A 27,734-nucleotide genomic window follows, 5' to 3' on the forward strand; every position below is an offset into this window, starting at 1 on the left:
CAGTTGGATGACAACTAATAATGCTTTATCGATAATTTTGGACTATGGTATACCAAATGTTAATGCGGTAAGGTACTAAAATGAAACATGTATCTTTGCTGTTTGAGTACAGTAGTCTGAGAAACACAAACACACAAACTGAGTAGCTGCTGTTGTAAACAAATTTAAATGTGGTGGCATACAGTTTAACACAGCAGCTGCCCATGCAGTTAGAAAATTTTAAGGCAGCATATGGTGGATGTACTCCAAATCCTGTTTATGTAACCGCTGTGAGGTGTTGTGGCGGGACATGAGAGAACAAAACTCTATACTTCCTTTTCTCATACAAATGACATTATTCTATGTTCATACAGTGTTAAAAATGCAAAGTACAGTTAGAGTTATACACAAAGGTACAGCTTGATGTTAAAATTGATTCATTAGAAAATATTTCACCGGAACAAACGGAATCAAATTAAAAACATAGCATTACAGTTTATCATTCATTCTTGAAAGCCTGTGAAATCAATTTACATTTTCCCCTATTTTGTCATTTTTGTAACAAGGCAGGAAATTAAGAGCTATACTTTTTAAATCTAAATTACACATAGTGTGTGTGTGTGTGTGTGTGTGTGTGTGTGTAAGTGAATGTGTTTGTGATTGTCCTGTAATGGACCGATGTTCTGTCAAGGAAGTACTGTACCTAGTACTGTACCTAGTTCCCCATGCTTCCAGGATACGCTCTAAACCACTACAACCCTGAATAAAGACATGAACGAACGAATGAACGAACGAACAAGCGAACGAACGGACAAACGAATGAATGGTTTTTGAAATAATGTCTCTCATTCACTAAGACTATTGACAGCTAGTGTAATCACATGCACTTAAGTGTCGAGGTTTCTAAAGCCATATACAACAAAATAAACTTTCTTAGATGTGTAAAATGTTGAAGTTTATCCGACATTTGTAACAACGCAATGCGAAAATGCTGGACACCAACACCACCAGTTGCTATGTGTGAATTGTATGTCACTGTATGTTTGTGCGGTTGATTTATTAAAGCCTGTGTAGTAAAAACTGTCTGAAAAAACATGTCATAGGCTTCACATGTGTTATTTTAGAGCATAGGGCCAAACCAAAGCAGGAGGCTTACCTTGATTCTTATTTTAAGATGATGATCTTTTATTTTGTAAGGGCTTATACTCATTAATCAAGCACTGTGATCCAACATTTTCCTGAAATAAATGAGATAATGAGTGTCCCAGCTGTTTAAAATAGTTACTCAGGATGTACACAATTCCTGCCCAAGGGGGGAAGGAGCAGATTCTGTTAAGCCTTTGTTTCATTTTAGTGCATTTATCTCCTTTGAATAAATGAACTTAATTCTGCTGTAAGCAGTGCAGAGAATCTAAGCTAGATAATAATTCTACTGGTTCCTGTTGGCAGTGTTTTGGAATCTTTATTTATTTATAAGAGTCCAAAGCTGTCCAAGGTATAACAAGTGCCTAGCTATATGAATATGGAAACCCCTTTTATTTATTACTGTGGCCATTAATTTAACATCTGAGACTGTTAGTAACACTGCTGTCAATAGTTTTGTAGACACTAGCTGAGAATAAGTTTTCTTGTTTCCATACTCACAGTACTCCTCCACAGTTCTGCACTGCAGTTCCAGGTCTGTAGTGTCTGCCAAAGGTGACATTTCTTCATATCAAGAAAATATACACTGTAAAACACATTGAATATGCCAGTGTATATTTCACATTTATGTCTTCAACTGTGTGGACACATGAGTTATTTTTCATTTTTGTCCTGCATCTGCTTTGTAATGACCTTGCAACATGCAATAAAGTAAAATGTCACATGAATATGCATTCTGATTTATGCATGATAGTAAATATCTTGAAATGGCTCGTTGTGACCTTTAATCAGGTCTATCCAAACTTAAAGTATTAAAGGCCACATTAACAGAGAATCAGGTAGGCAAACATAACCCTCATGTAACAATGAGCCTATATAAGGTTATGAAGAGTGGCAGATTGTAAAACCCACTACTATGCATACACCTCCATTTTGTCTCTTGGCGTATTTATTTTTTTATTTATTTATTTTTATAACAATGGTTTTGGGGCATAGTGAAGGAAATACTATACATGTACTTTTTTCAGTTACGAAATAAAAAACAAATGACAGCTTTCACGGTATTCAGTTTTTAAGAATTAACTACGTGCAGTTCGCTTAATTTTGTCTCATTATTACTTTTACAAAGGTTATGACATGATAAAATATACAGTGGAAACTTTGGTTTCTCTTGGGGGATTTTGTTACTAATAATAAAGCAACTGCAGATATACTACTGAAGTGCCATGGGGCACAACAGATAAAAGAATGAAAAAATAAAATAAAATCTGTTAATCTGAAACAATGCAGAACTGGGAAGAGCAGAACAGGACAGTCCCTGCGTGGGCTTAGAATTTCTGGTAGATTCCCCTGAAGGCTGGATATCAACCTGTTACTTTTTTCCAGCAGGAGGGCAGAAACTCCCATTTGGCAGAGTTAAGAAGCCTGCCAAAGTCCCATTGCTTCTGGGCTTCCCCTCCCACTAAAACATCTACTTGCAGGGTACACTGGAGCAAACTGGGGAGCCCCTGCTGTGGGTTCTGAATATATATACATATATATATATATATAACAATGCACTGTTTAAGGTAAAAGTGTGTCTTTGTTATTAGTGAGTAAATAAGTTGTGCAGTATTTTATTTAATATTCACTGTGCAGAGGAGTATGACTGAAATAGTTAAGAATATTTGTAAATTCTCTAATTAGAGCAGCGCACAATATCCCCTCAAGCCTAAACTTTGCACAATGGTCATGCTATGCATCTAAATTAATTAATTTATTTTTTCAAAGTTTATTCTTAGCTGATCTTATATACTATGTTATTCTGGGATATCTATTACAGAGTTCTAGAAAAAAAAACATTTTGTGCATATATCTTGAGGTGCATGAATATACTCACCTGCACTCTAAAGGGAACAAAAACAGATTGGCAAGTTTTCTAATTTTACAGGAAAAGACCGAAAATATGAATACTAAGAAATCTGTAATAACCTGCACGATATTAATAGTAAATTTGACATAATTCTTTTAATTTTTTTCTTTAAATCACTTAGAAAAAAACACAATGTACCATATATTTACTGCCTCTGCTGAAGTCAGACAAGACTTGTGTGTTCCTGAAGATATTAATACATCACCTTGCTTCCTGTTCTTAAAGTACTGTGTCTTCTTTCTGCAGCTAATTCACATTTTACCTTTTTATAAGCCCACGGGTTGTGATATTTTGTTATGGATTTGCATTTTCCTTTTCCTGACTCTGTCCCTGTATAAATTCAATATTGACCTTTTGTGCTCACCGGGAATCCCCGGGGCTGTGTGGAAGTACCTTTTTAATCATATCCCTGCCGAGGAAAATGTGTTATGTTAAATATTACTTGAAGAATGCTTGAAGAAAAGCTGGACTTCAGCACAGAGTTGCTTTTGGGGAGCAAGTGGAAGTTCACCAGAAAATGCCTTAAAAGTTTAGGCTAGGGATTTGGGAAGGGTGTGAACTTCTTCCAACTGCAGATATTTTTATTGTGTCTCTGTGAAACATATGAAAATAATGTCTTGAATGCCAGTTCAAAAGTACCAAAACAAAAATACAATGAGTGAATTACATCAACAGAAAAAGAGATTTGAATGCAAATACGTGGTCCTATGGTACAGGTAAATTGTCACAATCCACCATATGAACCAGTATACATCACATGAGTACCTGTAAAATGGTTGATTCATTATTCAACAATTTCTTATGAAAAAATTATTAAACATAAACACTTACATGTTGATCACATAATGTAGTGCTTGGAGCGGCTTCTGTATACTTGAAAGACACAGAATCAAATCCCACTTCCTGCTGTAGCACCCTCAAGCAATGTACTTACCCTGAATGGCTTCTGTGCAATTTACCCAGCTAGATATGAAAAAAAAAAAACAATGTGCATAGCTTAACATTGTACATCTCTTTGAGAAAAGTGTCAGCTACATGAATGAATGAATATTAGCATTATTTCCATTTGACTTCATTCCACAAAAAAAAAAAAAAAATACAGAGAATAACCAAGCAAAAATTTCTTCCAAAATCACTATACTAACACTGGAGTAAGAAACATGCAGAACTCAATCAGGCTCCACTGTGTTCCTTATTTTTCAGAAGTAAATTATAAGATGATTCATATTTTCCATATAATTTATCAAATTTATTATTATTAATGATGTTATCACTTGATTTTAGCAGGCAAAGACATTGTGCAGCTCTATATTAAGTTGTTGATACTGACAGTGATCTTCTAACAAATCAGAAAGCATAAATTTGGCAGCTGCAGATTCAGTAAATGACCTGATCTAGTGATTATTACATAACATTATCTTGGGCTGCATTTCCTCTCCTGCGTATGCTTGGCAATGGTGCAAATCAATCATTCACATACTTCGGCTATAGCCCTTTTAGAATTTTCAGCACATTTGGATTTCACTGTGGTGCCAGAGGCGATACTGAATACATGGAGTAGGAGACGGAAAAGTCTGGCTTGGGACAGAGTCACCCTTCTTATGTCAGTCCTTGGAGAGAGAGGAAAGCGGGTCAAACCATACACTGCACCCCCTGATATGTTTTGTGCTGACAGCAGGTGATTGGAAGTTCAGCTTGTCAAGGATAGAGATTACTTTTTGATGCATACTGCATATAGGTTATGAAAGACAACAAAGACATTTTACCATGCTCACCTCTTGATGTTTACCATTTGGACTTTTGTCTTTCAATACGTCATTTGTTGGCGAACAGCTGTGCGGATATGACCACTGGTTTTGAATAGCAAGTGCCCCCCCAAAAAAATAATATTACAGCTGAGCTCAAATATATAGCCATGTGACTGCGAATGCATGGCTGCATAATACTTCACTGTGTCACTGTGTCATTCTTGGTTTCCGAGATGCATTTTACAGACTTTCATGGTAAGAAGGGTGCAAAGTATCTGAATATAAGCAGCAGAGTGTATGCTATGTTACTGAACAATAAATATTGTGAATGACCGAGTAGATGGAATCAATTATAATGAATGCTAAGTTAGAAGTGAACCTTTAAATCAATGTTTACATTCTTTAGTTTTGAACATTTCCATTTCCTGTGTTTCTTTGCGTCATCCTGCAGGCTGACAGACTTTAATTTTGTCAGCCTGCAGGATGATGCAAAGAAACACAGGAAATGGACATTGTTTGCAGTTCATAATATTATACAGTACACTGAAAAGAGATTGGAAATTGGTTTCAGAATGGGGTATTGTATCTGTTCTGTCCCACTTCTTTAAATGGAATCCTCAAATCGTGCACTCCAAATCTCGCTGGAACTAACACCTCCTCTGCCTGAAAGTAATGAGAAAAATGTGTTGTTTTAACAAAAAAGTGCTCCCCCTGCCAAAAAAGTTCACAGCTCTTTAAAAAACAGCTGTTAATGGCATCCGCCAAGCTGGTGCTGTTTCCAACATTAGGCAATGCTGCTTAATTAAAAGAACCAACTAACTTAATATTTTACATCAGGAAGAAAAATCTCTCATCTGTCCTTTAAGTTGTCTTTAGACTGACTGCTGTAGTTCTTTGTGGAGTACTTTGCTCAGAAATTCCCAAATTTTCTTTTGTTCTGAATTGGCTCTTTGCTTAAAAGTGTTGAATTAACTACTTGCACCAAGACAGTTAATTGATCAGGACAGCTGTGTGGCAACATTTTGCCTTGTTTACTTACCCTGCTCTTGAGTTTTCATTTAATATGTGTTAATTTGCCACCTTTAGACAATAAATCTAGAAAATTATTTATAAAAGGCTGTACTGTATATGAGGAACCACTTAAACTTCTGTCTGCTTTCTGTTCATATTGGTATCATTTGTGATATGACTGTCAAAGGGTAGAAAATAGCTTTGCATGACATGCCACAGAAGTTAGGCACATACATCTCATTTAAATCAAGAGTTTGATATATTTCTCTCAGCAATCTCTTGGGCGGCATAGTGGTGTGGCGTTTGTATGTTCTTCCCATCTAGGTATGCTTTGGTTTTCTCTCACTGTAAAAAGACATGTACTTCTGGTGAACTGGACACTCTAAACTGTCCATAGTGTGTGATTGTTTGTGGTTACCTTTTGATGGACTAGAGCTTCAGGTGAACCCCCCAGCCTTGCACACTGTGATTCCAAGATAGGCTCAAGAACAAGTGGTTAATGTGAGTGAAAGTGAGCTCTTCGTTTCAACATAACAAGAATTCAATGGTTCCTCAATCCACTTAACTATAATTTTGCCCAAGTATTATTCTTAATAAAGAGAAGAAATCAGCCTTTAACTCCTTCTAATTAAAACTGAACAATTAAAATGATTGTTCAATGATTGGCTTCTTACAGTGAAGACCGAAAGTTATAGAAGTGCACACATAATATGTCTTTGTTGATGTCCAGAGTAGTGGGCATCGCTATATTCTGCTTGAGGGCATGTACATTCCACCCCAAGCTTTCAATATTCTCCCCAAGTGGCACAAGACTCTCCTTCATGAAGTCTAATCAAGGACGATGTTCTTCGTGGCATTAAACATTGACTCGCTTGGCATTTACCTTTGTATCCCTGCCCTTGATCCTTTGATATTTTCGATTGCTATTTTGCTGCGTTGTTGGAAGAATACCAATTTTTTATTTATTTAATTTCCCCCTCCACCTGTACCTGTGGCTCCGAAGCAACATTCCAAGGTCAGGCTGCTGCCATTGAGAAAACCCTGACATCGCTCCAAAGGGAAATTGAACAAAAGACAGGAAAACAAGCTCCTCAATAATCCTGTAAATAATAGATTGCATGCCATGTGAGGAGGGGAGAATCACAGCCCATTTGAGTTGAGTGAAGCACCTCTCTTGAGTGGTAAATCAACCCTGGAGCCCCTTACAAATGAAAATACAACCATAATTGAGCAATCTACTATCAAAATGTCTCCCACAAATAGCAGATTAATCAGGGCACACATTTTCCTTGTGTCAGGTGTATGAATATGAAAACAAACACATTCATCTTTAGATTTCCCATTGACATTTTACATTAACAGGACAAAAACTGAAGGACAACTCTGTATTCCATTTATACTCTGGCCCTGCAATAAGCAGATTTTCCATGGGAACAGTTCATGTGTGTTTTGAATCTGAACCAAGGGGACCCCATGACTTTATGTTCTGTATGAGGTGGGGACATTTCTAAAAGCCCTTTTTTATGTAGAAATGTTCTGGATGAATCCCCAGGCTTTATGAACACATTTACCTACTCAGTATGAGTGACAGCGTTAGTTCTTCTTGTTCCCTGGTTTGATTTGCTTGGCGGCTCTCTTTGATTTTCACAATTAAAGAGATGGCAACAGAACAGGAAAAAACATGACAAAAACATAGCTGAAAAGCAACCCCCTTTGAAACCTACCCATGCTTGTTCCTCCCTGCAGGACCTGACAGGCTGCTTAGCTTGGTAAATACAGTTTGATTTTCTTCTTGTGCAATAGCCTTTTGTTGATTAGCTTTGGGCAAATACACACACACTTTCTGAACCGCTCGTCCCATACGGGGTCGCGGAGCTTACCCGGCAACACATGGCGTAAGGCCAGAGGGGGAGGGGGATACACCCAGGACGGGACGCCAGTCTGTTGCAAGGCACCCCAAGCGGGGCTCGAACCCCAGACCCACCGGAGAGCAGGACCCGGTCCAACCCGCTGCGCCACCGCACCCCCGCACCCCCACTCTTTGGGCAAATACCATATGAAATATATGTGACAATATAACCTTGCATTACAACTATACCTGAACTGCAGAAAGATTAAATGTTTTATAACCATTAAATCAGGAATTAGTGTATGGAGTAGAAAAATGGGACATACTAAGTGTACAATGAAGGACATTCACTTTTTGTCATATTTTATTTAAAGAAGACCATTTTTAGCTTCATGTGCAGCAATGGGATAGCATGTCTCACATCCATTGTTTAATGTATCACCTTTCAAAAATTTGTTTTCATGCAACAGACAGTCTAATCCAGGGACTGTCTGTCGCATGAAAACAAATCAGACGTTCATGTATCGTGTACCTTTCTATAAATAAAAAACATTAAAAAAACACATAAAAGAACCTTTAATGTTCACCTTTCCAGTGTTTGTTGGCGTTTTACCTTTCTCCAGTTGCTTTATTATTTCCACATTAGTTTCAGTCGTGATTGTTTTCCTTTTCTTTCATGCATCACCATCACTTGCATCACATTTATGCTGCGGTACCATAGTTAGGAGGATAAAAACTAAAAAAATTAAGGCCAAATACAGTAGCACATGAAACGCTGTTAACAGCAACGTGGTCCAACTGAAAAGAACGAAGTCCATCCTACCTTGGGCTCATGCACCCTGCCCCTGAGCCAAAAAAATGATGTAGATGTGTAATGTTTTGATGTGGGTCACAAAGTAGCACCCGTTTGTTATTACGAATCATTGTACGTAACTCGGGGGTGCGGTGGCGCAGTGGGTTGGACCACAGTCCTGCTCTTCGGTGGGTCTGGGGTTCAAGTCCCGCTTGGGGTGCCTTGCGGCGGACTGGCGTCCCGTCCTGGGTGTGTCCCCTTCCCCCTCCGGCCTTACGCCCTGTGTTGCCGGGTAGGCTCCGGTTCCCCGTGACCCCGTATGGGACAAGCGGTTCTGAAAATGTGTGTGTGTGTGTGTGTGTACGTAACTCAAATTTTTAATATAGCAGGCATTACAGGGGGTTCGTAACTACAGGTTGTATGTAAATCGGACGTTTGTAACCTGGGGACTCTTTGTATTTTGACAGATGTTTGTCAAGGGACACCGACATGTTTCTGTTAAATACTGACTTCAAAGACATCCTATCTAGATTTAAGTCACTTTTTCAGACTCATTTTTATGAAGAGCTCTTTATTCATAATTCAAATGTCTTTTTGGATATATACAATATATGTGTCACAGTTTTAGCTTTGATCAGCCATGCAGTATGAAATTTTTTCTTTGACTTTTTATTGTATATAGAAAAAGCAATGTGAAATTAATAAATATTGCAAATAAAAAAAAATTTCATGACTATCAATTGAGATAATTCAGAAGTGATTGTATTTATGCCAGCTCCTCTGAGAGCAGTTATATTGAAGTTATAAACCAGAGGGTGGAGTGGGCAGAGTAGCTGACTGGAAAAAAAAGAATATTTCCTTTTTAAAACAGTCAAAACTATCTTTGGCATGTAATACTTCCCTATGCTGGCCAAAACTGTAAAAATTAACAAATTAGAAAATAAAACAAGAAACACATACTTCCAGTCCCACCTTACTTTTCACATTTTAATGATTAAATAAACTATTTTAGAACAGAGAGAAACTTTTAACATTACACAGAATAAGCTTCCAAAATGATGTCTGAAATGAATACAATCCCACGTGAGAGTCTTTAAAAAAAAAAAGTAAATAGTCATACTACTGTCACTGTCAGCAGGCTCTTCTGGGATGGCATATTGAGGTCTAGTAGGAAAAAAAATCTCTGAACTTCATGCATATTTCTAATTAATGATATGAAAATAACCAAGACCTGGAAATACACTCAGAGAGCACTTTACTAGGAACACTATACTAATACTGAGTAGGCCCTCCCTTTGCTTTCAAAACAGCCTGCATTTTTCCTGGCATGGATTCCACAAGATTGGAAGCTGGAAGCATTCCTTTGATATTCTGGTCCATGTTGACATGATTACATCAAGTAATTTCTGCTGATTTGTTAGCTACACCTTCGTGCTGCGAATCTCCCATTCTAACACATCCCAACGGTGTTCTTGTGGATTCAGAGCTAGTGATTGGGAAGGTCACCGAAGAACACTGAACTTATTGGCATGTTCATGAAACCAGATGCTTTTGCCTTGAGATATTGTTCATTATGATAATAGCCACAAGTAGCCATTTGAAGATGGGTAAATTGTGGCCATAATGAGATGCACATGGTCAGCAACAATACTCAGACAGGCTGTAGCATTCAAGTGATGATTGATTGGTATTAACAGGACCAAAGTGTGCCAAGAAAACATTCCCCACACCATTACACCACCACTACCAGCCTGGACTGTTGACACAAGGTAGGTTGGGTCCATGGATTCACGTTGTTGATGCCAAATTCTGACCCTACTTTCTGTGTGCCTCAACAGAAATCATGAGACCAGGCTATGTTTTTGCAGTCCTCATTGCTCATTTTCCCTAAACAAACTTTCGTTGATTGTAGTCAAGTAGTTTCATTTTTACTTCAGTCCACAGCACTTTTTTCCCCAAAAGGCCTTTGACTTGTCTAGATGTGGTTTGGGATGAAGTCGCAGGTAAGGTACCATGACTATACCATGCAGATCATGTTTGCGCTAGCAACACTGCACCGTGGAACAGTGCTCCACCACTCCTGTGTCAGTTAAACCTTCCTGCAGGTCCTTTGCAGTCCTTTGAGGTTTGTCTTTCCTTTTCTGTCCAGCATAAAAGCAGTCCTCTCAAAGCTTTTGTTGGTGTTCCAGACCTTGTCTTGACTTCTACGTTCCCCTCAACTGCCATTTCTTGATGACATTACAGACAGTGGAAATTGCAAGCTGGAAGCATTTTGCAAATCTTTTTATAGCCTTCCCCTGCTCTGTAGGCATCAATTAGCTTCATTTTCAGATCTCACTCTGTTGCTTAGAGGAATCCATGGTTACTGAGTGACAGCCCAAAGTTTGGAGTGTCGGAGAATTTATTAAGCTATACAGTTGTCAACAGGTGACAACTCCTAATGGCTATTAAGGCGTAATGAGGTTATTAGGGTCAGGGACCTTGCAAAAAAGTCTTTATCAATGGACAAGCGGAAGGGTGTTAAAACTTTTGGACATGCCACAATTACTATTTTCTTTTTTCTTATGTTTTAAAGATCATGAAATAAAAAGTAAGTGTGCAGTAAAATTCACAAATAAGTTGCTTTCTAACACACTGTTTCTTGCAGCAGTTGTTTACTACTTTTCACCTCATAAAATTGACTAGATATGTAATTTGGTCAGGGTGCCCAAACTTTTACATACAGCTAATTATACCTGTATATATATATATACTTTATTTTATTAGGTGAAAAGTAGTAAACAGCTGCTGCAAGAAACATACAGTGTCAGACAACTTGTCCCAAGGAGGGTCATGGAAAACTAGAGCCTAATCCAACAACACAAGGCACAGGGCTGGAGGGGGCACACCCAGGATGGGATACCAGTCTGCTGCAAAGCAGCCCCAGCAGGACTCAAACCCCAGACCCACCGCACAGCAGGACCTGCTCAAACCCACCACGCCACCATGCCCCCTATACTGCAACAAACAGTGTGTTAAAAAAAAAAAAAAAACTTATTTGCAAATTTTTTTAAATAAAATTTATTATATATACACATGTGTGTGAGTGACACAGAGAGAATGTGTTCCACTGCTGTATGTATGGATAAGTGACCCATTGTAAGTAGTGTATCTAGCAGTGTAAGTCACCTTGGTGAATATGGTATATAGGCTCATAACACTACATAGTATCCATTGTAAGTCGCTTCAAAGAAAGCGTCTTCTAAATACACACACACACACACACACACACACACACACACACATTTTCAGAACCGCTTGTCCCATACGGGGTCACGGGGAACCGGAGCCTACCCGGTAACACAGGGCGTAAGGCCGGAGGGGGAGGGGACACACCCAGGACGGGAAGCCAGTCCGTCGCAGGGCACCCCAAGCAGGACTTGAACCCCAGACCCACCGGAGAGCAGGACTGTGGTCCAACCCACCGCGCCCCCGCGCCCCCGCGCCCCCCTGCGTCTTCTAAATAAATGAATGTAAATGTAAATGTATTGCACAATTACTTTATATATATATATATATATATATAAAATGAAGACTAGATAATTGTGGGAAAGTGTATTGGTACAAATGGCATGTCATTCCGTACATCTGACAAAACAGAGAGCTCTATATGCAAACTTCATTGATAAGCATGTCCGTTATTTTGCCTATAAAAAAATACTGTGATGCTGAGGAGATGTAACCCTTGTATGCATTTCTTCGCTGCTATGGGTCACAGTGATTTTGTGGTAATACATTTAAAAAAAAATCATCTTATAAACTTTCTGAACCTCAGGGTTAAGCTTTTCCGTGCAATTTTTGACATTTCTTTCCAGAAGGCAGCTGAGTTGTTCCTGATTCTCAGATAAGCCTCCTTCTAATGCCGGTGTTATAAATTTGCTAAACTGTCACATCCAAAAATTTTCTATTTATTGACCAAAATGACAGCTGTACAACTCCGTGACACAAATTATATACATCAGAGTGGATTTATATTGCACTGATTGCACTTGATGGGGGTGCGGTGGCGCAGTGGGTTGGACCGCAGTCCTACTCTCCGGTGGGTCTGGGTTTCGAGTCCCGCTTGGGGTGCCTTGTGACGGACTGGCGTCCCGTCCTGGGTGTGTCCCCTTCCCCCTCTGGCCTTACGCCCTGTGTTGCCGGGTAGGCTCCGGTTCCCCGTGACCCCGTAAGGGACAAGCGGTTCTGAAAATGTGTGTGTGTGTGTGTGTGATTGCACTTGAGTTTTCTTTTCTTATGCGTCTTGAGATAAATGATGGGTTATCTCACTGTGCTCATTAAGCATAATTTGGGTCACAAATTAATGTAAGTATACTTGTATTTCATTCACTGAGAATACTGACAGCTCTTAAACATATGATTGAATGGTCCAAACCAGTATTTAGTCAACTTATATTTTTCCCTGTCTGAATATTCTTTAGCATTAAATTGTTCATTGAGTGAATGTTGTTTTCTAAAAGAGAAGAGTCAAGGAGTCAAAATGATACTTTATATCCAAGGACTGGTTTTTGAGTAGATTACCTGCTTTATTAGATACGTTTGCAAAATCATTAGCATAATTGGTGTATGGACCAATATCTGAAAAAATATGAGCAAGTGGTATTATGGATGTGCTCCATGAGGCATTCTTCATTTAAATTCCCACCCTGACTGCTTTGGGAAACATAAGTGTGAGTGTTCAGCCGTGACCTTGTGTTTTGCTGTGTCATTTTATACCATTAAATATTGGCAACTGAGCTGTTTACCAAAAGTGACCATGACAAATGCACTAAGGACACATCAAGAAAACTTTCCCTCTAGAAATAAAACAAATCCACCTTTATTTTCTGTCTAGTTTTCTGGCCTCCAAACATTTTAGATCAACAAATTAAATTTTACTCATATTACCAAAATGATACAGCTGTGAAAAATTTTGGCAGAGAAAAAAGTAATAATTCATATTTTTTTCAAACTTCTCATGAAGGTCTGGGCAACACCTGGTAACTCTTATAGAAGTGTGCCTTGTGGGATGAAAGAGGAACTGCACATGACACAGAAAAGCAGAGATCCGAAAGGTCAGACTCATTAACATTAATGAGAATGGTAGCGTGATGCACTCACATCCTCGGCTCTAAAATCAAATCAGTAACGTTAGTGCAGTGTTAGGTGTTCAGAACGGCAGCAAAGCAAGTGGCTCTCTAGTCCTCTCCTGCACCAATGAACCTGCAGTCATCCGCCTACTTGACCCAGCTAGCCCAGCTGACCGAAGTCCTACTTGCATGAAGTATGGGTGTGGGCTACAGTTCAATGCTCTATTTTAAAGCTTAAACACATTTTCGATCAAAGTCTTTATCAACGGAAATTACTGTGTCCTTTTTAAATATTTTCGGAGTTACAGTACAGTTATTCAAAAGTTCTGCTTTTTCTTCATGTGTAATTCCAAATTTTGGTTAGGCCTATACCACTAAAAATGATTCTGCAAGCATCTTCTAAATTAACAGATTTCATATAGAATTTAATTTTATGTATATGACTATTGGGGATGACAGGATGATCAGTTCCTGCTCTTGATGTAATGTGCACATTGTATTTTCTGTGAGGTGTACATCGCTTTGGAGAAAAGCGTCTGCTAAATTAACTAATGTAAATGAAAATCAGTTATAGTTGGCAAAAGTAGTTGCCTGATTGTTTTGGTACATGCTGATACCAGCATACCAACCTTTAGGCATATTTAAGTATGATGTTTTACAGCATCGGATTCCCAAAGGATACATTAATTCAGTAAGTCACATTTTTAAAGTATTTGGATTGATAACTGATGCATATTGTGTATGTTAGTACAAACCTTCCACCTCACCTTCCTACAACAATACAAATTAAACAGTGCAATAAATATTCTTCCAAAATGTTTTTATGTACTATTTAATTTATTGACACTTTTATTCTTTATAAATAAATTGAAAGATTAATAAATTGATGTTACTGTGAAAAGGAAATTTAATATATCAATTCATTGTAATTAATATGCAATCTGATATAGTTACAATTGTTTACTTTCACAGTTTTTCTGTTTAAAGTTTAGTGGTGCAATTATTATTCATTTTAAATGGTTTAAGTATTATGAAAAATATTTGGACAATCTCAGTTCAAATCTTGTTTCTTTGTATCTGTAATGTTTGATACCGCTGCCTCTTTCTTTCTGAAGTCTACTGCAGTAGTTTCAGTTTTCCAGAACCAGACTGATCAAATTCCAGCCGAAAAGAAAAGAAATTTTAAAAAGTTTATCATTATTTGTGAAAATTCTCCCCACCTCTGCAAGAGTGATTTTTGAGCCATAGGAACTCAAATTTGCATGAATATGTATCTTTGCGGTTCAGATGTGTGCTCCATGTTTTCTCATTTCCTAAACTTGCCTAGAGGCCCTGCCAGCATAGAAAGGGTCTTTTTCTGCTTTGTTCTGTTCCCATGGAAGTCAGTTCTCTCTGTTAAGGTATCATCTCCGTAAATTAATTTCACTCTGACTTTTTAGAGGCAATAAATTGCTCTACCACAGAGAATCTGCAATGATAATAGACTTTTTGTATGGTCTTTCATGGAGAGTTGGTTAAAAAGTTAAAAACCAAAAAGGGCATAATATAAATATATCTAGCCAGCATTTTGCCAATAGGTGGAACATGGAATGAACTGAAGCACTTTTTCAGCAACATGAAATAAAAACAGTTGCTGCATTTAGTAAAATAGATCATTTATGAAGAAAAATAATCAGACACAATAGGATTAAAGGCAGCTTGGATGACTAATCTGAGCCCGTAATACACGTTCATATCTTTTTTCTGTTGATGTCCATGTCCTAAAGGATTAATTATAATTGTCATCTTTGTTAGTTGGGCTTGAATGCCCAATGACACACTTTTGGAGGAAACTAATTAGTTGACATATCAATTCAATCAAGTCAATTCAATTTGAAGGGTTGCAGGCACACAGGTTGTGTTACAGCTCAGTGTCATCAGTTTTATGTAATGATAGTTGAAACCATTTTCCTACAGGCTAATATCCTTTAAGCATGGACATTTAAACCCAACCAGTTGAATCACAGTGGAGTACAAATAGGCAAAGGAATTGTATATTTGCGCTGCACTCAACTGATTCTATTATTCAAAATGATTTACAATGATAAGTGTGTATACTAAGCTAGCTACAAAAACATGCAACAAATGGAAGGAAGCGGAAAGGATATTTGTCACTGGTCCAGAAAAACTAGGATGTCTCTTTTTAAAGAATGTAAATGGCAATATGTCGTAGTGCAGAAGGGCTGATAAAGTGCCTTCTGAACGTGTTCCACCTTTCTTCCTATGTAGAAAGCTGAGATTCCATTTCACCAGTTGTTTTGCCACAGTCAAGAGTCGTCCTGGCTATTTATACACTGTATGTACAGTAGATGCAAATTCAGTAACATACAGACCTTTGACAGCCTGTGTGCATTACCTCAGAATAAATCTCTACTGAAGAAACAATGCTGCCAGATCAGTTTCTTCACGCGGTGTACTCAATAGGCATTATACCCCATTGCTTTAACTATTATTCCGGTGACTGATTTCTGAACGAGACCAAATGTGGCCAAAATGAGAGGGCAATTCAAAGTAACCACATATAGATATAAGCTAAATGTGTTGGTCTTGACTGTGTAGCTCTTGACTATATTTTTGCCATGTAGGCAGTAGTTCAGAAGAGTAGCTCTTCTAACAGGACAGTATTCATTATATATACACATTGAGTCAGACAATTTAACGTACACCTGGGTAACTTGAGGATACTTGTACAGGACAAACTAGACAGAAGAGTAGAAGTAAAGCCAAATACAGGTGTCCTACACATCTGCAAAAGAGTATTGCTGTTGAAGAGCTGAAAACACATCGGCTAAATTTCAGCTTAAACCTTTCAACCAAGTGCGTTGTGAAATGTGTACTTAAACTTGTCTGGTACAAACCAAATCACATATGATAAAACTAGTTACAAGAAAGTATGGTCAGACTTTTGACTGGTACTTTATCAGCCAGCTGGAGCAAAAGTGATATAAGCATTTTCACTTTTGTTGGGCAAAAAGATAGTGTTTGCACAGTTTACTTGACCATAAATTGTGAAAATGAAGTCCTATAGGACGCTTGGAAATCATTAGGCTTTTTCATTTTTAATTATAAATACACTGCTTGCCAAAAGCCAGAGTCCTGTGGTTGCAAGAACTGTGCTAATTACTGAGTCTTCAGTGTGCACTGAAGAGGTTACTGTCATTACCTAATTGGTTGATAATACAATAGCACCATACAGGGGTTAGAATATACAGTGGTTAGCTATAATTTCAACAGTTTCAAAGCAAGAACATAAGGAGTAAAAACTTTGTTAATCCTGTGAAGTTTTATTAGAGTACTGATAACTAATTAATAGTTTTCTTGATTTATTTGTAGGTTTTTAATTGTATACCACATGTTAAGTTTTTTCAAAGATGAAACATTGAGAAGGAAAGTTACAATTAAGATATGAGCAAAATTCATAGCACACGTTGTCATTATGTTAATAAACAAGGTCTGATGCAAATGCCACTGCACATAATTAATACATTTTCTTACACACTTCATTGCGCTTTGTGGGTAGAGTCACCCCCGTGAGCATTTAGTAAATATGAGGCAGAGTTCTAAACATCCATTTCTGCCTTGTTATTCAAAGAATGTTTATTAAAACATCTTTATTTGTCAAGATAAGCTTCCCCAGGGCCCCGTGTTTTCTTTCCTTGTTTGTGATCCACATTGTGCAATGTCACAGCCAAAAACGTGCAAATGTGTCTTTCCTGGATTCTGTTCCAACAACAAGTCAACTGTTTTGGGGAGTATAATGATTCACAGAATGGAGTAGCATCTGATCAATTGTAGCAACCAATCAGAAGTTTAATGTTGTCGTGTATACAGTACACTGTTTAAATATGTTTTCAGCTTCTACTGTTTTAATTAAGTTTAATTAGATCATATCACATCTTCAAAAAGCTTCTGCTATGAGCCATGTAGTATGTCTTTAAGTCATACGAAATTTCACTGCCTCCTTACTAGCTTCGGGTTTGTAATTCTGATAACTGTACAAGTATTAAATATACATGGGATTCACATATCATATTACACAATCTGGATACAGAAGAAAAGGTTAAATACATTAAGCAGAAATTAAATTTCATATAGGCTCTGCATCCTTGGGATTTATGTCCAAAGAGATGAAAATGACATTTTTGGAAATGAGATTTTGCATTTGACAAATATTAATTAGGTTAATTTGATGCTTGTGAGGGAGCACATATTACATTTACTTATTGATAGCGCCTTTCCACTGAAGTGGTCTCAACTGGTCTTTAGTCTCTCCCCAAGCTTCAAAACCATTACACTGAAAATGTTGTCTCTGTCACACCAGGTGGGATCTGCATTGCTCAGTCACTGAAAATCCCCCATGAACACACACAGGCGGACTTCGACAAGATTATCAAACACTTGCTCGATACTCGGCATGCACGAGCAGTTATCTTATTCGCCAGCGATGAAGACATTCGGTAAGTATCTACCATGGATTGACAACATCTGCTGTGTTTTGCTGATTAGGCTTTTTCCCGCTGGAGGATGGATTGAGCTGAGGAATCTTTGTGCGGATCCCTGAAAAGGCCCTTGAGCTGAATTACCTCCTTTAAACAGAAAGTTCAGCTATCAGCTGATGTGAGATAGTTTGAAACTTTGCTCATGATAGTGTCAGAAGTCCTGCCTTCATAAAATAAGTCCTGTGTTAATCAAATGCAAAATAATTATTTAGTTCTTAGTTTTTCTGAACTAAATAAAGATTTTGTCATTGAAGTGATATGTTTTGCAGGGGAATCCTTAATGCCAGCAAAAGAGCCAATCAAGTTGGACATTTCTTATGGATCGGTTCAGACAGCTGGGGGGCCAAGCACAGCCCCATTCACCAGCTGGAAGATGCTGCAGTGGGTGCCATCACCATCTTACCAAAAAGAGCCACCATTGAAGGTAAGACTTAAAATGAATGCTCTAAACATAACATGCTATGTTCCTGCTCTGTTCCTCTCACAAAAATAAGATCACTTTGGCTTGAACCTCTCTATTGGTTTTCCAGCAGAGAATAACCCTTGTAATTAATTAATCTGCATTAGAAATCCTAATATTTTTACATGCTAGAGTTACTGCAAGCATTCAAAAAGTACAATAGAAATATTTAGAAATTAAATGTACTCATGGACCTGTAACCTATGTAAGTGCTATTGTGTGAAACCTAGTTCTTATAGAATCATTAATCATAGTTCCTCATCTCCCCTTCTCCATTGTATGCTTCTGGAGAAAAAGGGTCTTTGAATGACAGCCCCTAAAGAGTAGACCGAGACCTCGAGGCTGCCATACGTTTTCACCTAATCTAACCTTGAGCCAAGATAATTGAGTAGGGTAAGCTCACTGGTGCCAGGTTAATAAACGGCCTCTCCCTAGATGTATGTCATACTGTGTCCCTCCCACCCCCTTTCCTCTTCATTCCTGGCTGACTTTCTGCAGTTGCAGTTTGTTGAACATAAAGACAGAGCTAGAGATACAACATCATGGGGAGTCTTCCAGCAGCTCTCAGGTGCACTGGATGTCTAGCTGATCTGAAAGAGGGAATGTGGGATTTCTCTGTGATGAAAAGCCACATTCTGTTTAGCCTGCTGTGCTAAAAGCGCATACAGTTAAATAACTCTGCAGTACAGATCTCCACCTGTGTGACTGACTCATAAAGGCAGTCAAAATACGAGGAAAAAAACTTAATTTATTTATTTATTTAGTGTAACTCACGCAATTTTTGAAGGAGTCTAGCAAGTGTACCTAAAATTGTGCACTTATTTTTTTTTATTACCTTCAAAGAACTTTGACCAATGGTTGCTTGTTTATTTATTTGAACAAATAAATAATAATTCACCATGACTCAGTGTTATATAATAAAATATATGAGACAAAACCACTCATACTTATGTTATTCTCTTCCTTGCATCTAATGTAGCCCTTCATTGCCACCCTTTGAATTGTGATTTCTGCTTGACTACAAGAGCAAGGGTTTATGGGTGTTTTTCAAATTCTTCCTTTTATTTATGAATTAACTCGGAAACCACGATTTTCTTGAGGCGCAGCAGTAAAATAGGCAGTGGTACAGCATATGTTATTTGGGTCTCGCCAGGCTATTGGAGCCCCGCCCCCAAGGACTGTCGACATGATGCCTACTGGGTCCTCATTCATTGTGAAGCCGCCTGCAGCAGAGATACTGACCCTCCGTCTGACTCCAGACGGAAATCCGTCTTGAGCGTTCCATTATTTCCCTCTTTTCTCTCCCACCATTCCGCGCTTTGTTTATTTTCAGTAGTGGGAGGTGAATGATGGGGCCTTTATGGGCTGCCTGGTGCTGTATCAGAGGACTCCATATGTGCTTGTGTGGTATCTCTAATAGCACATTCAGTCCTCCCTGGGAATGAAAGAAAATGCACAGGCAACAGCTTACATACATGCTTTGGCCATTGGCATCTGTGTCTTCACCTTTCTTTTATGGTGAGGTATAAAACGTGTCAGAGAAATTTGCCTGAGGAGGTGGCAGTTGACATGCCTGCCTTGCTCCTGAGAATACAGCATGTTCTATATTCTCTCACAAAGCTTGCAGCACAGCATTGACTTATTTATCTTTATAGTAGTTTCCTTTTCTGTTTCACATCTCTTGCAATGCATGTTTTTTTTTTTCTTTTTTTAAATTTCAGAAATGCCTTCATTCTTTTTTAATTAAAATAAGGTTTTCTGATGTATCGGGAGTGTAAGGATATGAACTACGTTAAGACACATACACACTGGAAGTTTCTTGCTTGTCTCATGTGGCAAACTTATCTCTTCATAATAATGTTGATAAATAGAGGGTTGTAGTAGGTGACTCAGAGGTGAAGATAAGCTTCTTGCTGTTTGTTGAATTGGAATATAGTATATGTGGCCATGGAGGGAAAAAGATATGTCCACCCACACATCTGGCAAAAAAGTGAATGACTGATGTTTCCTTGGATGATTGCAAAGATCTACTATTTAAGATGGTCAGAAACTAAATTTGCACAGCACTGCCATAATGGCCTGTTCTTCACCATGTTTTATATACTGTATCAAATACAGCCTTGACTTATCAGATGCTTGATATATGTACAGTATGTGACTGCGAGTGTGCAGGTATATGAACCCTAATGAAATACTGACCCAGTACGGTTTATTGTTGCTTATTATGATTTCTCCTCTTTATTTTATCTTAATTTTATGTCAGGAATGGCTCACTCATGCCTCATAGCCTTTTTTAAAGCAGTATTTATTGTATCAAATCAATTATTGAGTACAAGAGCAGATTTAATCTTTGCCCCATTTACTTTTTCTAGACAGATTTGAGCTGTCATACATCAAAATGAGATTTTGTTCATTTTAGCAAATTTCTCAGACTGCTCCAGAGAAATATCCATGTTTAATCCCAAATTTGTCACAGTCTGATCAAACATGTCTCATGTCCTGTCTCAATACAAACAAAAATGAGGTTAGAGTGAGGCCTAAAAAAAACTTCTTGACTGTGTGGCTGTGTGAAATTATTTATTACAGGGGTCTCAAACCTTTATTCCCAATTACTTTTGTTTTATTGTTCTTAAAGGAATTCATTCAGACAGAGGAAAGGGCACTGTGGTTCAAAAAACTTTCTTTTTCATTGGAACAAATAACACCCTGGTAAGCGGAGCTGTCATGACCCAGAAGAACAATTTGAATGATTACGAGGGACACCTCTTCAAGCTCTACACAACGCCATCAGCGCACCTGATCCAAATTACTGACCATATCTATAAAAGGGGTGAAGGAGTAGTATCAGGTTGCTGATTATTAATCCACATTACATTCCCATGACCCACAAACAACTGTGGTAAAGAGGAAAGATGGTCCAGTGTATCTGTGTACAGAGTAAACACCCGCTGATGTTTTATTAGTTATATGTAATGCCATCCCACATATCCATTTTGAGCTGAGCCCGACAAGATTATGTAGGTTACCCAGGCTCCAGTTGCTGGCTAGTAAATGCCGTTCAGGCCTGTTCACCAGGAGACCCTACCAGGAGCACAAGGCTCCAGATGACACACACCAACTTTCAACACATTCAAAGTTCTAGCAAATCATATAACAAATGCAATACTGTCCAATCTACATACAAGATGAATAAAGGTGTGTTAAGGGAGAGATAAAAATAGATTCACATGGTGAAGTACACAGGGGGGATGCAGAATGAGGAATATATGGAAGAGAACAGAGATTACACAGTCCTGGGCATGTGTGGCCCCACAACTTCAGACAGCTTCATAGAGGAATACACACACACATTTTCAGAACCGCTTGTCCCATACGGGGTCGTGGGGAACCGGAGCCTACCCGGTAACACAGGGCGTAAGGCCGGAGGGGGAGGGGACACACCCAGGACGGGATGCCAGTCCATCGCAAGGCACCCCAAGCAGGACTTGAACCCCAGACCCACCAGAGAGCAGGACTGTGGTCCAACCCACTGCACCACTGCACCCCCTTAGAGGAATACAGTAAAGTTAAAAGAAGAAGTTGCTGCTACTGTACCGTTCCTGGGTAATAAGTAATTTTCAAGAAGGAAAGCTAAGTGCAATCATAACAAAGAAATTAAAGCACAAAGGACTTCCTTAGTGGATACAGTAAACTGTTTTGAATTCTCTGAACTGTAAGCCATTTTGGAGAAAAACATCTGGAAAATTAATAAATGTAAATTTACAACTTTTGCGCTTCAGCAGGTATTTGGACAGGAAGAACTGTCTAATGCTGACTGATGCACTTTAATGCTATTGAGCTCAGTCTTCTATAACGTAATAACATTTTTTATACCTTACTTATTGAAGCATTGTGCGATTTCAAAATCTTTGTATGTTAAATAAGTGGCCAGTAGGGATTTATGAGGATTTTGTGACAGACTGCAGACTAGGGAGTCTCAGTAGAGTAATCTGTAGAAACACACAGCCATTCTCACAATATTGACAATAAGGCAAACACAAAATGCTTCATCACTTTGTTTTGTGGTGTTAGACCATATTGCTTTAGCCAACAGCTACCATTATTTTGTCTTTGGGTAAAAATTCACGGGGGGGGGGGGGGGGGGGGGGGGGGGGGGGGGGGTTGCACAGGGGTGCGGTGGTGCTGTGGGCTTGGCTGGATCCTGCTCTCTGGTGGGTCTGGGGTTCGAGCCCTGCTTGCGGTGCCCTGCGACCAACTGGCGTCCTTTCCTGGGTGCGTTCCCTCCTCTTCCAGTCTTGTGCCCTGTGTTGTTGGGTTAGATTCCAGTTCACCATGACCTCTGCTTGAGACAAGCAGCTTCAGCGTGTGTGTGTAAAAATTCAATTGCTATTTTCTGTAGCCATGTATTTTTGCAATACTTTCCTTTGGTTTTAACACATTAGATTCAATGTTGTTTCTTCTGTTTTTCCAAACTGTGAGCTTGGGATGTTTCTTTCTTGTTCCTTACTGCTGAAAAAGGCACTTTTTTGACATCTCCCACCAAATGTCCTTTAAAACTTGTCTATTAGAAACCAAAAATCTACTGAATAACTAATGGAATATTGCTAAGTACACCACTCCTCTTTATTTAAAAAAAAAACCAATCTTCTTGCAATCTTCCATCTTATATATCACAAAATAATGATACATTACCCTGTTTTGCCATAGAACAAGGTATGCAGCTGATTTGTGTTATACAGTATGACTTACAAAATACGTTTACATTTTATTAGCAGATGCTTTTCTCCAAAGTGACTTACATCTCGTAGCAAATACAATATGTACATTACATTAGGAGAAATAGAGACATAGTTGCAGATGTGTGTTTCTTAAGTACAGTGTTTGTTTCTTTCACCATATGCACCAATATTCACATAATACATATATATCAAGCAATACATACATACTGACAGCAACAGAACAATAATGGGGAAGCACTGACAAATGAATTGTAGAATTTTTCCTGTTAAATCTGAAGTCCACTAAATTAGGTTCCAGTGAAATGAGGATTTACTGTATTCAGTGTTTGGGTGTTTTGTGTTTAGGTATAGCCATGATATGTAATCAGGTAAGTTTTGAATTTGATGTGGCCTCAAAGGAGTGGGAGTTCTCGCATATAACAAGACCATGAGTACACCTAATTGGAGGTGAGATGCACAAGATCTGGAAAAGAATCTGGGAAAGAAGTTGTGAATTGTTGTGGTTTTGGTGGTTTATGTATGCTTCCTGTTGTTTGGATCTGTTTATATAGCCCAGCTCTCTTCAGAACAAAGCTGAACCCTTTTACGTCCACTGCAGTTCTGTGTCTGCAAATTTTCTACCTAAGAAATCTATGTCTCTCTCTCCTGCAACACAACCCTTACCCAGGAATGTAAGTGTGACAAAATTTGTTCAGCAGTTGAAATTGATTTATACATGCCACATTGACAAATTGGCTCCAACTTTTGCTACTTGCTGGCGTGTGATATCTCTATTAGACAGAGACAGAGGCCTGTATGGTATTTGGAAAACCATACTGTTGTATTTAACCGTATCAAAGAGCAAAATATCTCCTCCCACCCCTTTCCTGTGGCATTTTGAACCTCTGTGTTTAGATTAAATTCCATTGTTAAGATCTCTGCTGGAGCTGTCACTTTAGCATAGCCCCCGACAGTGTCTGTTTGTTTGGGCACTTGTTGTGTTTTACTTTACAAGCAGGGGTTCCTCCACTGAAGCTGCAGGATCCCTGTGCGTGGGCTTTTCTGAATAAAAAGCACTATCACCTCGCCCACTATCCATGCTTTGACCAAGTGTCATGTGTTGCACAACTTCTTAATCCAGCAATATTCATACTAGAATTATGATTTTAGACAGATTTTTAAATTTTTAAATTAAAAAAAAACTAACTATTATACAGAGATTCCCTTACCACTGTCTAAGAGGGTGCCCTACTGAAGAATTCATTGGCCTTTTCACTGTTACAGCAATAAAACTGAGTACTGAAAAGCTGTGGTGTTGCAGGTAGATTAGCTGCCTCATAGCTCTTAGGCTATATGACCACATGTAGATCCTTGTTCAGTCAGTCTGGAGTTTGAATATTCTCCTCATGTTTACATGGGTTTCCTTTGGGTACCTTGGTTTCGTCACTCAGTCCAAAAACTGAGTTTTACTGTTGGATTTGTCACACTGAATTGCCCATTGGAATACTGTCTGGGCTGTACCCTGCCTAGCCTTACACCCTGCGTCTCCAGGTAAGGCTCTGGACCACCAAAACCTTGCTCAAGACAGTCAAGTCATTGATAGTAAGTATGTGTGCAAAGAAAGAGAATTGATTAATGTATCAACATTGTGCAATAGTTTAGTTTAATTTTATTTTCTTCCTATATGGAAAAGAATTTAATATTTTTTCCTCTGTGTGGGGAGGAATACTGAAGGTTTTTTGTTACATGAAAAAAGTGAATACCTGCATGTTTTTACAAGTAACCAGCATTCAGCAAAAGCAATTCCCTGTGTGAAATAATGTTCTCAAAATGGACAAAATAAGACTTGAGAACAAAATGTCAACTGCTGACAAATGTGGGTGACAGTTAGCTGAGAGCAGACTGAGTCATGAGAAATCCCATGGTTCCACAGTAATAGAAGGACAAATAAAAGGACAAATTAACACACAGACACACACAAATAAAAAGAGGTGACCTTTTCAAGTCATAATCACTTGACTGGAAACTCAGTTTCAGGAAACAACTTGTCTAGTTTGGCATGGCTTTCACCACCCACTGAGGCAAAAATGTCAGTTCTAAAATCCTGGTAAAGCTTGAACTGCCCAACCTGGCTTTAACCCAGCGAAGCAGAGTGCAGTGCCATGCCCCCAGTTACTTCTCCCATTCCTTGCCCAGGTGGAATGGTATCAATCTGCACCACCTCTATTTTACCATTGTGGATTCTTTTTATGGTGGTCCAGAGTTTACAAATCATCTGTTGTCCCTCCACGACGAATCTAGCGAAACTCATTTTTCTTCTCTGCTGCCATGGTCAGAAAGCTCCACTTTTAACTTTGGAGGCTTTATGCAGGTTTGCCTGCATTGTCTGGTCATGTATCTCATCCTTTGTTCTCTGATAATTTAAGTGACTCTAGGACATTGTATTTAGAAGAGCAACTGATAACAAAGACAGTGAATTAAAAGTTCTAATTCTTGCTATATACACAGACACCCCTCTACTTACATAAATTTGACTTACATAAATCTGGATTTGGGGGGGCATGGTGGTGCAGCAGGTTTGGCCAGGGCCTGCTCTCTGGCAGGTCTGAGTCCTCCGTGGGGTGCCTTGCGGCAGACTGGTGTCCCATCCTGGGTGTGTCCCTTGCACCCTGTGTTGTCAGATTAGGCTCTGGCTTGCCCCAACCCCCACTTGTGTGTGTGTGTGTGTGTGTGTGTGTGTGTGTGTGTGTGTATGAGAGACAAAAATTCTTTAAAAAAAACAACAGACTTCCCTTCATGCTGCCTCCAGCCTTCTTTTCCATGGAGGATACTGCTTCTTATGCTTGGTATTCATCTTGTATCCAAGCATCTCAAGGATCACTGTGTTGTACATGAGCTGGTTGGTCTCAGTAGGGATTGTTTGTAGTGCTGCATTCACATCTTCTAGTAGACTTTCAGTAGGTACTTCGCTTAGTCTTGGTAATTGGCCATGGAGGCTCCAGGTACCCTTCTTAGGTATGAAGCTATCTCTTAGGTCAGCTGCTCTTGCATTCAGCTTACAAGGGCTCATTGGTCTTGGGGTTTGGTACCCAATCTCAGAGTATGGGGATGATGATATCTCCCCCCTGACCTGTTGTCCTGGCTCCCCCTTGTCCTAGCATTTGTGTTGTACCTCATCAATCTCTAGTTGTGATAGTAGTTGCTGGAACACAACATAGGCATTAGTCTTGATGTTGGGTTTCAAAGTGTCCATAGGTCCCACATCCTCTTCATGTAACCCCTTTCACTGGGGTTACTTGTGTAGTAGCATTCCAACAGTTCCCTATTCTCATCTCTCATCCATGCATGCCTTCTTCTAGTTCCAGTAGCCTACTTATCATCTCTTTGTTTGTTTCACTCTCATATCCAAGGTAGGCAGAGCCAAGCATAAGGAGGTCTTGCCTAGGACCACCTACTAGAGGTAGGCTATGACTGGGATTCAAACCCCAGTTTCCCATGTGAAAGGCAGCAATCTTACTACTACACTATCCAGCCACTCAGTGTGTGTATATATACACACATACACTTTTGTGTTTTCTTCTACAGTTGTCTATTTATTGACTTAATTTTACATGAAGCTAAAGCCCTAGACTTCAAACAGAAAACTGGGAAAACAAACAGCTTTTTTTCTATCTTACTATTTTTATTATGGGTTATGCACTGTTAATCCAAGGCATCTTAAATTTTAAGACTTTTAAGGAATTCACAATTGATTTCAGCCCATTACAGTCAAAACAGTTGGAACCCTTAGAGATGACAGGAAGTGATTTTAAAGATTATCATTGCAATGGGAAGTTTTTAAATACTACAGTGTTATATGTGCATTATGGATATATATATATGAGGAACCCTGTGAATATGCATTTTTTAAATTTTAGGTTACTTGCTTCACTGAAGCCATAGAACTGCATTCCATTTGAAACTCAACACAAGTGAAATTTTGTTTTTGCATCAAAATATGTCAGACTGATGTACAGGAGTAGGTTCAGCTGCATTTCTGCTTACAGTATGTAAGATGTGATTGTGCTTAGGCAAGAAAGGCAGGCTAATATAGCTGTTATTGAAATTTCTTTCAGAAGGATGGTAAATAATTGTTGACAGATCATCTGGGAATGATATTAATATTCTGCCTCTTCTGCAGGGATACACACATGAGTCATAGTAGTTGTTTGTGTGAATAATTTGCTTCCTGGTAATTCTAATGTAAACCCATGAAAAAAACTTGAGGAGCCACATAGAGTCTGTAACTAAAGAAATATTGATTCACACACTAGCTTGTAGAGCTTGTCTCACTGAAGCAGTTCTCTGCTTCTTGATTGTGCCATTAAGTGATTGACCCCTTTCTGCTTGTCATTTACACATTACAAACACTCTATATTCAAGTTCCTATGCCAGTTCTGTTTTTCATGGTTATCCTTTTTTTGCTGCATTTTGTT

General features: G+C 38.7%; 1 protein-coding gene across 2 annotated transcripts in view; it reads left to right on the top strand.

Annotated features, from left to right (window-relative positions):
* Window positions 1–27,734, top strand: part of grm7 (glutamate metabotropic receptor 7) — a 131,905-nt gene that overhangs the window by 61,542 nt on the left and 42,629 nt on the right. For both annotated transcript variants that reach the window (XM_018747005.2, XM_018747012.2), the window contains exons 4-5: window positions 17,904–18,039; window positions 18,351–18,505. In XM_018747005.2, coding sequence (XP_018602521.1) covers window positions 17,904–18,039; window positions 18,351–18,505 — 291 coding nt within the window. The remainder of the gene's footprint in view (window positions 1–17,903; window positions 18,040–18,350; window positions 18,506–27,734) is intronic.

The sequence above is a fragment of the Scleropages formosus genome, chromosome 22 (assembly GCF_900964775.1).
Source record: "Scleropages formosus chromosome 22, fSclFor1.1, whole genome shotgun sequence".
Taxonomy (NCBI): domain Eukaryota; kingdom Metazoa; phylum Chordata; class Actinopteri; order Osteoglossiformes; family Osteoglossidae; genus Scleropages; species Scleropages formosus.